Genomic DNA, 12187 nt, shown 5'->3' with positions numbered 1-12187 from the left:
CCCAAATCCATCTTAAAACTTCTGACCCCCATGTACAAAACCAAAACCCCCCTGTACAGCACTCAAAAATTCTTCCCTTTACTTTGTCACTACTTTTACTATAATATCTAAACTTTTGTGACTTCTTGTTCTTCCTGCAAGGTTGGTAAATCATTCCATGGCTCAAACCCAAAATCACAGCTGTTTCCAGCTGCCTGCCAGGGTCTCAAATGCTTCTGACCGGGGCCTGGAACCTCCAAAAATGTCTGAGGGACATTTTGAGTTCCGACATTCAGCCACAAGCAACCTTAACAAAAATCCACCAACTTTTCCCAAAGCAAAGCAGCCCCTGGTTGCCTTTCTATTTTGGGAGTGGGCTGCAAGTCAAACAGCCTTTCATCTTGGGAGAGATGCTGCTTAAAAACCATGTGTGAAGTGCAGCCCTTCATCAGGAGGACTGGGAGCATGAGAGGTTCCTCATCCCACACCTGAGCCGAGGCACAGCTTTCCTGGTGTTGCCAATCCTGGCAGAGCAGAGCATCCTCTGCCTGAGAGATGAGTGATGCCAGCGCTTACTCTCACAATTAAAAGGCAAATGTCATGGATATATGTTAGGAGAAGTTTTATAGATTTATAGTTGTGTTGTTATTGGGGTGGCCTGGGTTTGGGACATCTGGGAGGGTGGGATTGTTACTGTGGCAGCACCTGACTCCAATCAGGATTTAAGGAAGTGATCTCTGGACAGCAAAGAAGGATTTGCTGGACAGAATTTTGGGAGAGCTAAAGGTTTAAAAGGCAAAACCTCCATCCTATGGGTGAGCACATGGTGGGAAAATGCTCCCGGTGCTGTAATATTTTCTCTATTCAGTCTGCTGTTGTATTTTTGATAAGGTTTTAACAAACCTTTTACACACCCACAGCAGCCTCACCACTGCTGGTGCCAAGAGTGTGTAACACATTTTTTTGCTCCTGCTTTGCTTGGCACAAGAAGTTGCAAAGTGCAGGTTTGGCCCTTTCCAAAATCACTTAATCAAAGGATTCCTGGCTTTTCTTTGGAAAAGATCCCTTTGCAGCAACGAGGAGAGGAAGTGCAGTGTCTGTAGTTAAGTTGAAATCTGAACAGCACTTGGGCATTGTGGCATTGTGAGAGCCTGCCCAGGAAAATAAACACATTTAGGAGAATAAATCCAATATTTTCAAGCTTTCCCAGGTGATGCACCATGCTGTTGGAAGCAGTGGAAGGTTGGGACTGTGTCACAGCATAAGAGCAGTGCCACCACACCTCCTGTCCCGATTCTACCACGGAGGGGGGATTAATCTGGAGAAGAGAAAGTTTCTGATGCTTGTTAAAATTTGGCTGAAGCTCTGACACTCAAGGGTTTTTATGTTTTCCAAACTGGTGGGTGGTTCATTCTCATTCTGAATATGCAGTTTATTCACATACACAACTAATCCTTTTTTGAATCCTGTTAAGTTCTTGTTCTTCTCAGTATCCTGTGGCAATAAGTTCCAGCAGCTAATTGTGCTTGTGCTGAGCTCCCTTGATCCACTTTACTCATGCTTGCTTTAAAATCTAAGTGTTGTTCTGAGAAGCTTGGTTAATTTTTCTTTTTTTTTTTTTTCTTTTCTTCTGGGACATAATCTGTGCTCTTGGTCCCATTTGTGGCAGCAGGGCTCAGGCTGGAAGGGAAGGGTGGGTTGGGTTTTGCCTCAGCTGTTGCAGGGCTAGGGGAATTTTGTGCCTCAGTTTCTGAGGCGGGTTGGGAAACACAAGGAATGGCTCTGTAGCCAAGGCAAGTGGTTTGTAGGTGAAGCTGGAGAAAATACTGAGTGAAAAAACAGCCTCCAGGAGCTGAGCTTCCTTAGCAGGCTTTTCCAGTATCTCTGAATTTCTGAAAGATAAAAAAAAAAAAAAAAACCAAACAAAAAAAAAACCCAAAAAAAAAATCCCCAAACAAACAAAAGAAAAAAAAGAAGACTGCATTATTTCTGTATTCTGGCCATAGGAATTATTTTAATTTTTAAAAGAAGTAAACAAATGCTGGGTGAAGAGATAATGCAAACCATCACCCTCCATTGCAGCACTGGCTCCAAAATTTGGATTCTCATGGATGAATCCAGGTCTCCTCTAGCTGGAAGATTCCCCTGGAGACCTGAAACATTTCTGGTCATTCTCCCTCTCTTTGTTGACTTGCAGCCCAAGGTTTGTGCTGTGCAGGTCAGCTCAGGGAGGGCTGGCCTGAAAATCCTCTGTCCTTTTGTCCCCTGGATCGGGAGAATCTGAGCTTGAAAACACCACCCCTGATTAAATCCTCCAAGAAGCAGCAATTCTGTGTGCTCATTACTCAGTTCTGGCTATGTTCTGCTTAATAACTAAACACTAATTAGCTCCACAGTTTTGCTACTATACTTATAATAGCCCCCATTAAAGTTATGGGGTTTTTAGGCAGTAATGGCTTACAGAGTAATTAACGAGCAAGAGGCTTTTATTACTACCTTTATTTTTAGCCTGTGCTTTACAAGCCTGTTCTGCCAAATAACAAAAATCTTCGACAGAGGCTTGGAAGGCCCATCCCCTGCCAAGCAGTGTGGAAAGGAAGGAACAGGGATGAGTGTGGAGCACCTGGAGCTCCGAGCTGCTCCAGAATCCCGAAATTCCAGACTGGTTTGGGCTGAAAGGAACTTAAATCTCATCCAGTTCCACCCCCTCCCATGGGCAGGGACACCTCCCACTGTCCCAGGTTGTTCCCAACCCCATCCAGCCTGGCCCCTTGTCCTGACCCAGCTTTGTCCCCATGGTCTGCTGTGCCCTGACCACCCCGTGCCTCAGTTTCCCCCTCTGAGGAGTGGGCAGGACATCCCTGCACTCACATCCCCGGGGTTGATTCCTGTGCCAGAATCTGCCTGAGCTGGGGTGTGAATTCAGAAGGGTTTTTGGGGTCACAGGGCTTGTGGGTTGAGCTGGGCAGAGCAGAGGGACCAAGTTTGTCTTGTGCCACTCCAGCACCATCAGGGATCAGACCCAGCTGCTGTTACAAAAGTGAGAGGAGCCCTGATTTTAGATTTTGGGAGAGAAAACCTTTTGGTGAGAATATCCTGAAGCGTAAGTGTTTATTTTCTCTGCAAAGCTTTTGTTGCAGGTTTTGGCAGCATCTGTTTGTTATTTCCTGCCTTGTTTGGAGCATAACAAAACAAGTGTTTGCTATGCTTGTTTGGGGAATTTTTTTTGGGGGGTTGTGTTTTGTTTTTTTTTTTCACATCTAGACAATGTTTTTACTCCAGTAAGATGTATAGGTACAAATTGAAATCAAGCCTTTCTTTAGTTTAACATTTTCTAAATCACTTCTCTTCAGTGTGGGCAAACCAAGGATTAATGACACTGGGGCTGAGCAGCCCCAGAGGAGGAATGAAGGTAAAACTGACTATAAAGGTTGCAGATCAAATCACTCGTTCCTATGGCAAGTGTCAGAGCTGATGCCAATTAACTTGATTTAAAAAAAGAACCTTCAGTGTTTAATAATCCAGCATGTTACTAACACGTGGCTCCAGGATTTATTAAAGCTTTTTTATTAGATCAGTGCCCTTTCCATATTGTCATTCCTCGACACCATTGCCCTCTGCTGGAGGATGGGGATCTCTTTCATCATGTGGCACCCAATTCTTCCCAAAACCCTGCAAAACTCCTTTGTTTTAGGAGTACTTTAACCTCCAAATCACTTGCATTTGTGGCTTTCACCTCACTTTTCAAAAGTGAAAAAAAAAAAAAATACGGCAGGATAATTTCTGTAGTGGAAAATAGAGTTTGATTGTTTTAATTGATGTTTAAATTTGTTCCTCTTCCTTCATTTCCCTGGGGAAGACGAGACAGGAGAAGTTAAAAATGATAATCTGAACAAAGCAGATTTTATTTGAAACAATTTCAGTGAGAAAAGGAGAGTGCTGTTATGATGGGGAAGGGGTGGAGTGAATGACTTGAAGAGGCACATCATTTTTCCCAGACCAATTTTTGTCTCGTGCCCCAAACTGCAACAAAAATCATCGCCTGGCTTTGGCAACAAGGGAATTTTGGGATTGAGGGCATGTCACAGGCACATTATTCTCTTTTTTAGGATTTCCATAGAGGAGCACAGAGGAAAGAAAGAGAAAACAATTTTTGTTTCTGCTCCTTGTTCTTCCCATGTGGAATGTGTGTGGAGAATTGTTTCCCTGGGGTGATGCTTGGTTGGGTTCTGGTGAGGATTGTTTGAGCCTGGTGGCCAACACAACCCACCTGGGGCTGGACTCTTAGAGAGGGCCACGAGTTGGGAGTTAGATTTGGTAGCTAGAAAAAGTAGGTCTGTAGTTTTAATATCTCCTTTAAATAGTATATTAGTGTATTATAGTATAGTTCTAACAAAGAAATCATTCAGCATCCTGGAGTCAGACATCAGCATTTCTTCCCCCCAGGTTCACCTGCATTTACAATAAGGACAAGCCCCCTGTCCTGGGCTGAGAAGCTGTGACTCCTCTCACCAGCAGTGTAAAAGGGATCTGTTTTCCATCATGGCAAGCTCAGCCTGTCCCATGGGATGAGGCTGGATTGAGGCTAGAGGCAGGGGAAAGGCAGATTTTTACGGGCACTGGGTCTGGAAGGATCTGCCCATGACAAACGGGGCATTTGGTGATGCCACCCACTGTGGCAGCTTGCCAGGGGCTGTCAATGAGCTCCTAGTGGCTTTTTTAGCTGTTGCTTCCTCCCACCCCCTCTCCAGCAGCAGAATCCTTTCCTTGGTGCTTTTCTGGGGAAGGCACTTCACCAGGTAAGGTGTTCGGCCTCTCCAGCTCCCCTTAGGCCCTGCCCTGCAGGGATGCTCAAGGGACCTGTTCCAGCTTCATCAGAGGATTCCAGGGATGCCACCACTCCTTGTCCCCTGTTCAGGAACAGTCAGCATCACAGGGACAGCAGGGATGAGGCCAGATGCTCTTTCCTCAGGGCACTGTGCTCTGGCAGATCGAGGCCAGCAGGAATTCTCTGGCTCCAAGAGCTGGACAGGAATGCAGCAGAAGGCTGATGCTTGCTGGAATAATTCCTTCTCTTCCTCCCTGGTTTATTTTGTCTGAATGAGGCGCCTTTCACCAATTCTGAAAACAAATGAGAGAGCTCTGACTGGGGAACTGGCTGTTTGCTAGAGCTGGCTGGAAATTTTCCTATGAGTTTGGGATTTGTATGCACAGAAAAAAAAAAAAAAATCACTGAAACTTCAGTTGAGGGACATTTATATGACAGCTTTAAGGACAAAGCCCAACCTTTGACCACCTTCCCTCTTGTTTTCCCTGGTAAATTAATACCTTTGTGGTTGAAGTGCTAATTTGGAGGAACCAGGTTCTCTCCAGCCACTTGAATATTGCTTGATTGCAAGATTCCTTTAGAGGAAAAACCTGTCAGTTCTTGGAGCTGTTTCATTCCAAGTGGGCTCAGTGCTGGAGGCTGGCTGTACAGCCCAGTGGCCAAGGGAAACTCACATCAATCCAATTTGGGCTAATCAAGGATCTGAACCTGGATTTCTCCAAGTCTGCCTGCAAGAAAAAGCCAACTCTGGGAAAATATTTGCACAAGTAGCGTGGCACCACAAGCCTGGGCTGGAGGGGATCTGGTAACTCTCAGATTGCTGTCAGTGGGTGTTGGAACTCAAAATGTCCCTCAGACATTTTTGGATGTTCCAGGCCCAGGTCAGAAGCATTTGAGACCCTGGCAGGCAGCTGGAAACAGCTGTGATTTTTGATTTTGGGTTTGAGCATGGAATGATTTAGCAACCTTGCAGGAAGAACAAGAAGTCACAAAAGTTTAGATATTAGTGTAGAAGTAGTCACAAAGTAGAGGGAAGAATTTTTGAGTGCTGTACAGGGGGTTTTGGTTTTGTACATGGGGGTCAGAGGGTTTAAGATGGATTTGGGATTTGGGCCTGCCCTGTCCTCCCTCTTTCTCCTTCCTTACCTCCATGTTCTTGGTGATGTTGGCACTCACAGATTGGTTTAGAGTAGAAAGGCACCATTTAATATAGGTAATAGGCATTGGGGAAAAACTGTAACCATGTAACACGTAATGTACCATATAAAAGATAGAAAATCACCATTTAATATAGGTAATAGGCATTGGGAAAAACTGTAAACATGTAACATGTAATGTACCATATAAAAGATAGAAAATCACCATTTAATATAGGTAATAGGCATTGGGAAAACTGTAACCATGTAACACGTAATGTGCCATATAAAAGACAGCAGCAGCCCTGGGTGGGAGAGAAGAAGCAGTCGGGGTCAGAGAGGATGTCAGGGTGTGTGTGTGCCTCTGCCTGAGCTCTGAGCAAACCACAGCAGCCCAGAAGAAAATCTTTTAGAAAACTTGCAATAAACTGCCTCGAGACCAAACAACAGAGACTGCTGAGCCTTTCTTTGGAAGCTCAGGTTGGAGGAGAGACTTTTCCACCACACGGAGCCACCCCCAACCTAGGGTGGGCTCCAGCAAGCGGGAGAGCAGTGCTTCTCCCAGAGCATCCTGCTCCCTCTGCAGCATCCCTGGGCTCTCCCTGCCTGCCCTGCAGCCCTTTTAGCAGCCTCTAATGCGCTGCCCCACATGGGAGCAGCAGCACTAAAGTGCTATCCATGTTTGCAAACTGCCCACGGTGCGTGGCAGCCCTGCTGAGTGCCGCGCTCCGCTCGCCGAGGCGCCGCGGTGAAACTCAGCCTGCTTCAATCTTGTATGTGCTCGTGGGGCATCAAACTAAGCCATTGTGGCACTTTAATCCACTCCAGGCACGGCACCTCCGAGAGGGAGCCAACCTGAGCAGGCTGCTGGAAGCCTGAGCTCACAGTGGCTGTGCTGGAGCTGCCTGCAGGATGGGCTGAGCTGAGGGAATGATGCCTTTGTCCAGGACCAGCTAAAACAGACAACATTAAGAGAATAAAAAGCATTTATATTTATTGAAGGGCCTTCAGGTACATTTAGAGCAGACAAAACCCACCCCAAAATGGACTCACAGGTTTCACCATTTTGTAAGTTTGGTTCATTTGCATACTGGGGGTGAATCTGCCAATTACAGCTTCAGCTAATGAAGTCATTTACCCCAAGTTTGCTCCCCCAACTCACTTTTGTTTCCATCTCTCTGGCCTGAAGCAGTGAGGTGTCCTTGATTGCCAGGCCTGGAGAGGAATTGTTGTGTCTGTCCAAATGGGGAAGCAGCAGCTCACACTGTGTATAGAGTTTGGAGTTCTACACTAAGGAACTGCAGGTTACAAATAGATGGAAAATCGAAAAGCTAAAATCCTAAGGCATCAGGAAAAATGTGAGATTTCAGTGCCCAGGAGCAGAGGTGCAGCCACCCTGAGAGCTCTGCCTGGCCAAGGGGAGGATCTGGCAGGTGACAGCAGGAGCTGCTGTGCCCTTAGTGTGGTTGTGGCAGTCTCTGCTGCTTCCCTGGGCTTGGCTGGCTGGAGGGGAAAGGTTCTGTTCTGCTGGGATGGCTCAGGCACTGCGGCACTGAGCACCTTTAGCTCACCTGACAACAGGGAATTGCTTGACAAGGGGATGCAAAGTGAAAGCAAGGCCCTGGACACACAGGAGGCTTCTCCCTGGAGGTGTGCGGGACACTGCTGCTGCTCACTGCCTCACTGGGGTTTGTTCTTTTCAGGAGAACTGTAGTACTGTCACACTGCAGCATGAAATAACTCACAGAAGCAGGCCAGATGTAAAAGGAAAGAAAAAGAACTCAAAAAGCCAACTTTCCTTTCTGACTCTAGTATATATATAATAGTAAAAGAGACAGTGGATTGGAGGGTGAGACTGCCACCTCTCCAAGCACACTGGTCAAACCAACAGTCCATCAATTCTCTCCACCCACAAAGAAGAATGCAAAAGAATCATTATTTACATGAACATGCGTGAGAAAACTCAGTTGAAATATGTAAATATCAGAAGGCATAGGAACTTTTAGAAGAACTTTAAAACTCTCAGAAAACAGGGCGACGTGGTACTTTCTGTGCCTAGTGGCCTTTGCTCTGTGTTGCAGGTTTCCTCCCACATGAGTCCCTGAGGTTCCTGCTGGCAGCTCCAGCAGTGCCCTGCAGAAGTGCCCTCCTGCTCCTGGGCTCAGCAGCCGAGGCCCCTCCAAACCTGCTTCTGCAATGGGTGGGTTGTAAGCACTGGTAAGACCCACGAGTCGTGTCGCCTTGGCTGCTCTCTGCCTCTCTCTCTCGCGTTCTCTCTCTCTGTCCTTGCTCCTTCCTGCCCATTTATTTCTGTTCTCCATGTGCTCTGCTGTTCTGTCTCTGGGGTTTTCACTGTCAGGTAATGAGGAGCTGTGGGCCCAGTCAGTCTTGGAGATGCCGAAGAGACGAGACATCCTGGCTATCGTGCTGATAGTTCTGCCCTGGACACTGCTAATCACCGTCTGGCACCAGAGCACCATTGCTCCCCTGCTTGCAGTGCACAAGGGTGAGAGAAACCAAACCAGCCCATGCCAAGCCCGTGCATCCCCCCTTCGTCCTCATCTCCTCTCTCATTTCATCCCTCCATGGCAGCCATGCTCATCTCAGCTCCCAGACCATGCCCATGCAGGAGCCTCCCCACCTCTGCTGTAGGAACAGCCCAGTGCTCCCAGGGGTTCTTCAGAGGCATCAACCCCGCTCCATGGGATGTGCTTGCTGCACTTGGAGAGCTCCTTGTGGCCTAAACCCAGGGTGCTGCTTCTCTGTGTTCCCTGGGAGGATTCCCTCCCTGCTGGCCTTTGCAGCGCTCTGCACACAAGGTTATTCCAGCGGGAAAGCTGCAAAAGAGACAAAACAAAGCTGCCACTCGAGGCAGCTGCTCTGGGAGGCGCGAGGCTGAGAGCACTTTTTAAGGAAAGCAGAAAAGCAGTGCTCTGGCACTTGAAGGAGAAGGCAAGAGCCAGATCTCGCCTGCCTGGGGGAGTTAAAGTGCTCTGAGAAGTTGACTCCACACTCCTGTCACACACTGCAGTAAACACAGCCCTGGCCCAAGTCAGGGGTCTTCAGGAAGTTCTGAGGGAACCCTGCTGGCCAAAAGCATCTCAGTTTGGTCCTGTTCTTGGCACTGCAGCAATATCTAAGGGCTATGAGGGCTCTTGGGGGCTGGAGGAAGCCACACTGCCTTCTGCCACCTTCCTTCTTGGTTCTGCCCTTCTTGCTGTGGGCAGGCTGGTCTGGGGGAAGAAGGCCAGCTCATTTTCAGGACTTTCATCCTCCCTGATCCCTTTCTCTGAGGGATTCTCTTCCCTTTCAGTGTTTGTCCCCACCCTCTATAGCTGCTTATCCCTTTGCTGGACACTCTGATGTGCAGTTTGAGCTGCAGGAAGTTCAGTCTGTCCTGAGCAGTTTTCCCTTTCTTCTGACAGCCACCTCTGAGGCTTTGAGCAGGGAAAAATGACTCTGATCCTTTCTGGAAGGTGGACAGTGTTTCAGAGGATGAGGGATCTACTGGGCTCTAAAAGAGGACTTTAAAGATGACTAAAAACAGGCTGCCTGTCCGTACAGCAGTTTGATCAGTGCCATAAAAGCTGTTTTCTGTGAATGGCCTCTGCAGTTACAGCACAGAGACTGTTCCAATGGCTCGGTCAAGAACTCACCAACGACCTTGATGAGACACTTCTCTGCTTCTCATAGCCCCCAGTAGAAAGTGAGTGGTGGTAGAGACCCACCTGAAAGCTCTTGAGAGGAATCATTTTGTCCTTGTGAAGTGTTTCTGACATGCTCTGCTCACAGGTGCTGAGAGAGATGTGCACCTGGAGATGCCCAGAACAGCAGCACTTCCCCGTGCCAGGGCTCACAGCTGAGGATCTGACCTGCAGGGCTTTGCAAACTGTCTCGGGCACCAGCCTGGCTAATTACATTTGTGTCTGTGTCCAATGCATTTCGCAGATTTATTTCTGAATTGATTCCAGCTCTCAGAGAGCTCTGCTGTGATGCTGAGGTGCTTTGCAGCACATAGAGCCTGATAGCAACGTGTACCCTGCTCCCTTTCCCAAATATCCACCCCTCTCTGTCAGTACCATGGAGCACAAAGCCTCATTTGGTTCAGTATCAAAGTCTGTGCTGCTGGAAGAATAACGTGCTATGAAAAAGCCATGGGTAGTCCCCTGCCGGGTCAGATCTAATGGCCCTCTGTTCCTGTTCTTTCTCATCTCAAGTTCCTGGTAGTTACCTGATGCTAAAAAACCTATGGCTCAAAGAGTTCTGTGCCCACTGGAGAGGCAGCCTTACATCCTGAGTGGGGGTCCCCCTTCATCTCTGCAGACTGTGGCATTCCTGCTGCCCTGCAGTGGAGAATTGCACCCTGGAAAAGCAGGAGGTGCATCAACGCTGGTATTCCTTGAGCTGATTGTGAACAATTTGCAGGGATTCTGTCTGTTTGGTCAGAGTATCCGATCTTTAGGCTGTTTATTGTTCACATTTGCACCCCTGAGGGGGCTGTTCTGTTCAGAGGCTGGAGGGGCCTTTTTGAGGCAGGTTAGTTACAGGCAGGGGAAAGTCTCTGCAGGAAAAACTCTACAATTACAGGCTCTCAATTTCTGGATTTGAAGTGTGTCTTTCCCCACTTCTCTGTGGCTGTCAGAGAGCTGTGGGGCCCTGCAGTGTCCTGACCAGATCGTGCTGCTGTGGATCTTCACTGGCCTGGTGTTTTCCACCAGTTTTTTCCTTGCCTCCCAGTCCAGCTGCTCCAGTTCCTGAGTGCAGATCTGAGTAGTGCCCCACTGAGCGTGGTGCCCAGAGCACTGGAGCTCTTCAGGGATGATGGACCATCATTCCACGTGGCTATTTTCTTTATCTAGACCTACTTGCTCTACAGTCCTGTCTCTTCTGGGTGCTTTTTGAAGCTGCTTGTTGTGAGCACTCAGCCCAGTTGTCCCAGGCTCTCAGGCCTTTTTCTTTTTTTGGTGCTGGTTTTCTAGCAGCAGAATCTTCCTTTTCTCACGTGTGTTTGTCCCTGATTCCTTTATTTATCCGTGCCCTTACCTATGAAAGCCTCCACCCGAGCCTGTTTCCTCTCCTGGCCACGAGGGTGACCCGCTGGTGGCTCAGCCGGGGGGTGCCGGACGCCCGAGTCCATGCGGCTCTCTCTTCTCTCCATGCCCTTGCCCAGATGATGGTGGTGACTCCCAGCGTGATCTCGCTGCAGGCTTGGACTCCAAGGAATACTGCCTGTCGGACCGGGACATTGTGGAGGTGGTGAGGACAGAGTACGTTTACACGCGCCCACCCCCGTGGTCAGACACGCTGCCCACCATCCACGTGGTCACCCCCACCTACAGCCGGCCGGTGCAGAAGGCAGAGCTGACCCGGCTGGCCAACACCCTCCTGCACGTGCCCAACCTGCACTGGATCCTGGTGGAGGACTCGCAGCGCCGCACGCCGCTCATCACCCGCCTGCTGCGGGACACGGGGCTCAACTACACCCACCTCAACGTGGAGACACCCCGCAACTACAAACTGCGCGGGGACATGCGGGACCCCCGCATCCCCCGCGGCACCATGCAGAGGAACCTGGCCCTCAGGTGGCTGAGAGAGACCTTTAACAGAAACAACAGCCAGCCCGGCATTGTTTACTTTGCTGATGATGATAACACCTACAGCCTGGAGCTCTTCGAGGAGGTAAGGGCCTGCTGCGGGCATGGATGTGGCTGATTAGCCTGGGGAGGGGGTGAGAGATGTGTGGGTGAGATGAGGAGATGCTGGGCTCCTCTCCTGAGCTCTGGGTTAGTCAGTGCAGCTGTGCTTTGGTTTTCTCCGGAGCTTCGTTTCCCTGTGTGTTTCCAGAGCCAAAGCATCCCGTGGGAAGCAATGGGAACCCTGCTTTGTCTGTGGCATGTGATCAGGAGGCAGCTTCCATGGAAAGGGAGCTAATGAGGAGCTGCCTTCCCCTGTGGGGAGCCTTGTTAGGGTTGGAACATCCCCTGCTGTCCAACCTGCAAAGAAACCTCAGCCATCCTCCTTCCTCGCCTCATCCTGGAGATTTCCAGCTTATCTGATGTTATCAGCCTTCCTCCTCCACCACTTGGCTGTCTCTTAAATCGTGTCTGCTTTCATTTGAGGGATCTTTTTCCTTCCCTGCCGTTTGCCTTTGCCTGCTCCCACCTCAGGGTTCAATTCTGGAGCCTCCTCCAGATCCCGGCTGAGCAGCAGTGCCCTGTCAGAGCCACCCCTGAGCTGGGTCAGC

At 49.0% G+C, this 12187-nt stretch overlaps 1 protein-coding gene across 7 annotated transcripts in view; it reads left to right on the top strand.

Moving 5' to 3' along the window:
- B3GAT1 (beta-1,3-glucuronyltransferase 1) overlaps positions 1–12187 on the top strand; it is a 44117-nt gene that overhangs the window by 15688 nt on the left and 16242 nt on the right. Inside the window, exons 2-4 of one of the 7 annotated variants that reach the window (XM_085560197.1) lie at positions 8025–8160; positions 8303–8449; positions 11150–11622. In XM_085560197.1, the coding sequence (XP_085416323.1) occupies positions 8338–8449; positions 11150–11622 (585 nt within the window). In that variant the 5' untranslated portion in view covers positions 8025–8160; positions 8303–8337. Of the gene's footprint in view, positions 1–8024; positions 8161–8247; positions 8450–11113; positions 11623–12187 lie in introns of those variants that run through there. The other 6 variants (XM_021525822.4, XM_085560196.1, XM_021525819.4 and 3 more) reach the window with 6 other exon arrangements.

The sequence above is a fragment of the Lonchura striata genome, chromosome 24 (genome assembly GCF_050655825.1).
Source record: "Lonchura striata isolate lonStrDom1 chromosome 24, ASM5065582v1, whole genome shotgun sequence".
Classification (NCBI taxonomy): Eukaryota; Metazoa; Chordata; class Aves; order Passeriformes; family Estrildidae; genus Lonchura; species Lonchura striata.
This window is presented reverse-complemented; position numbering and strand designations above follow the sequence as displayed.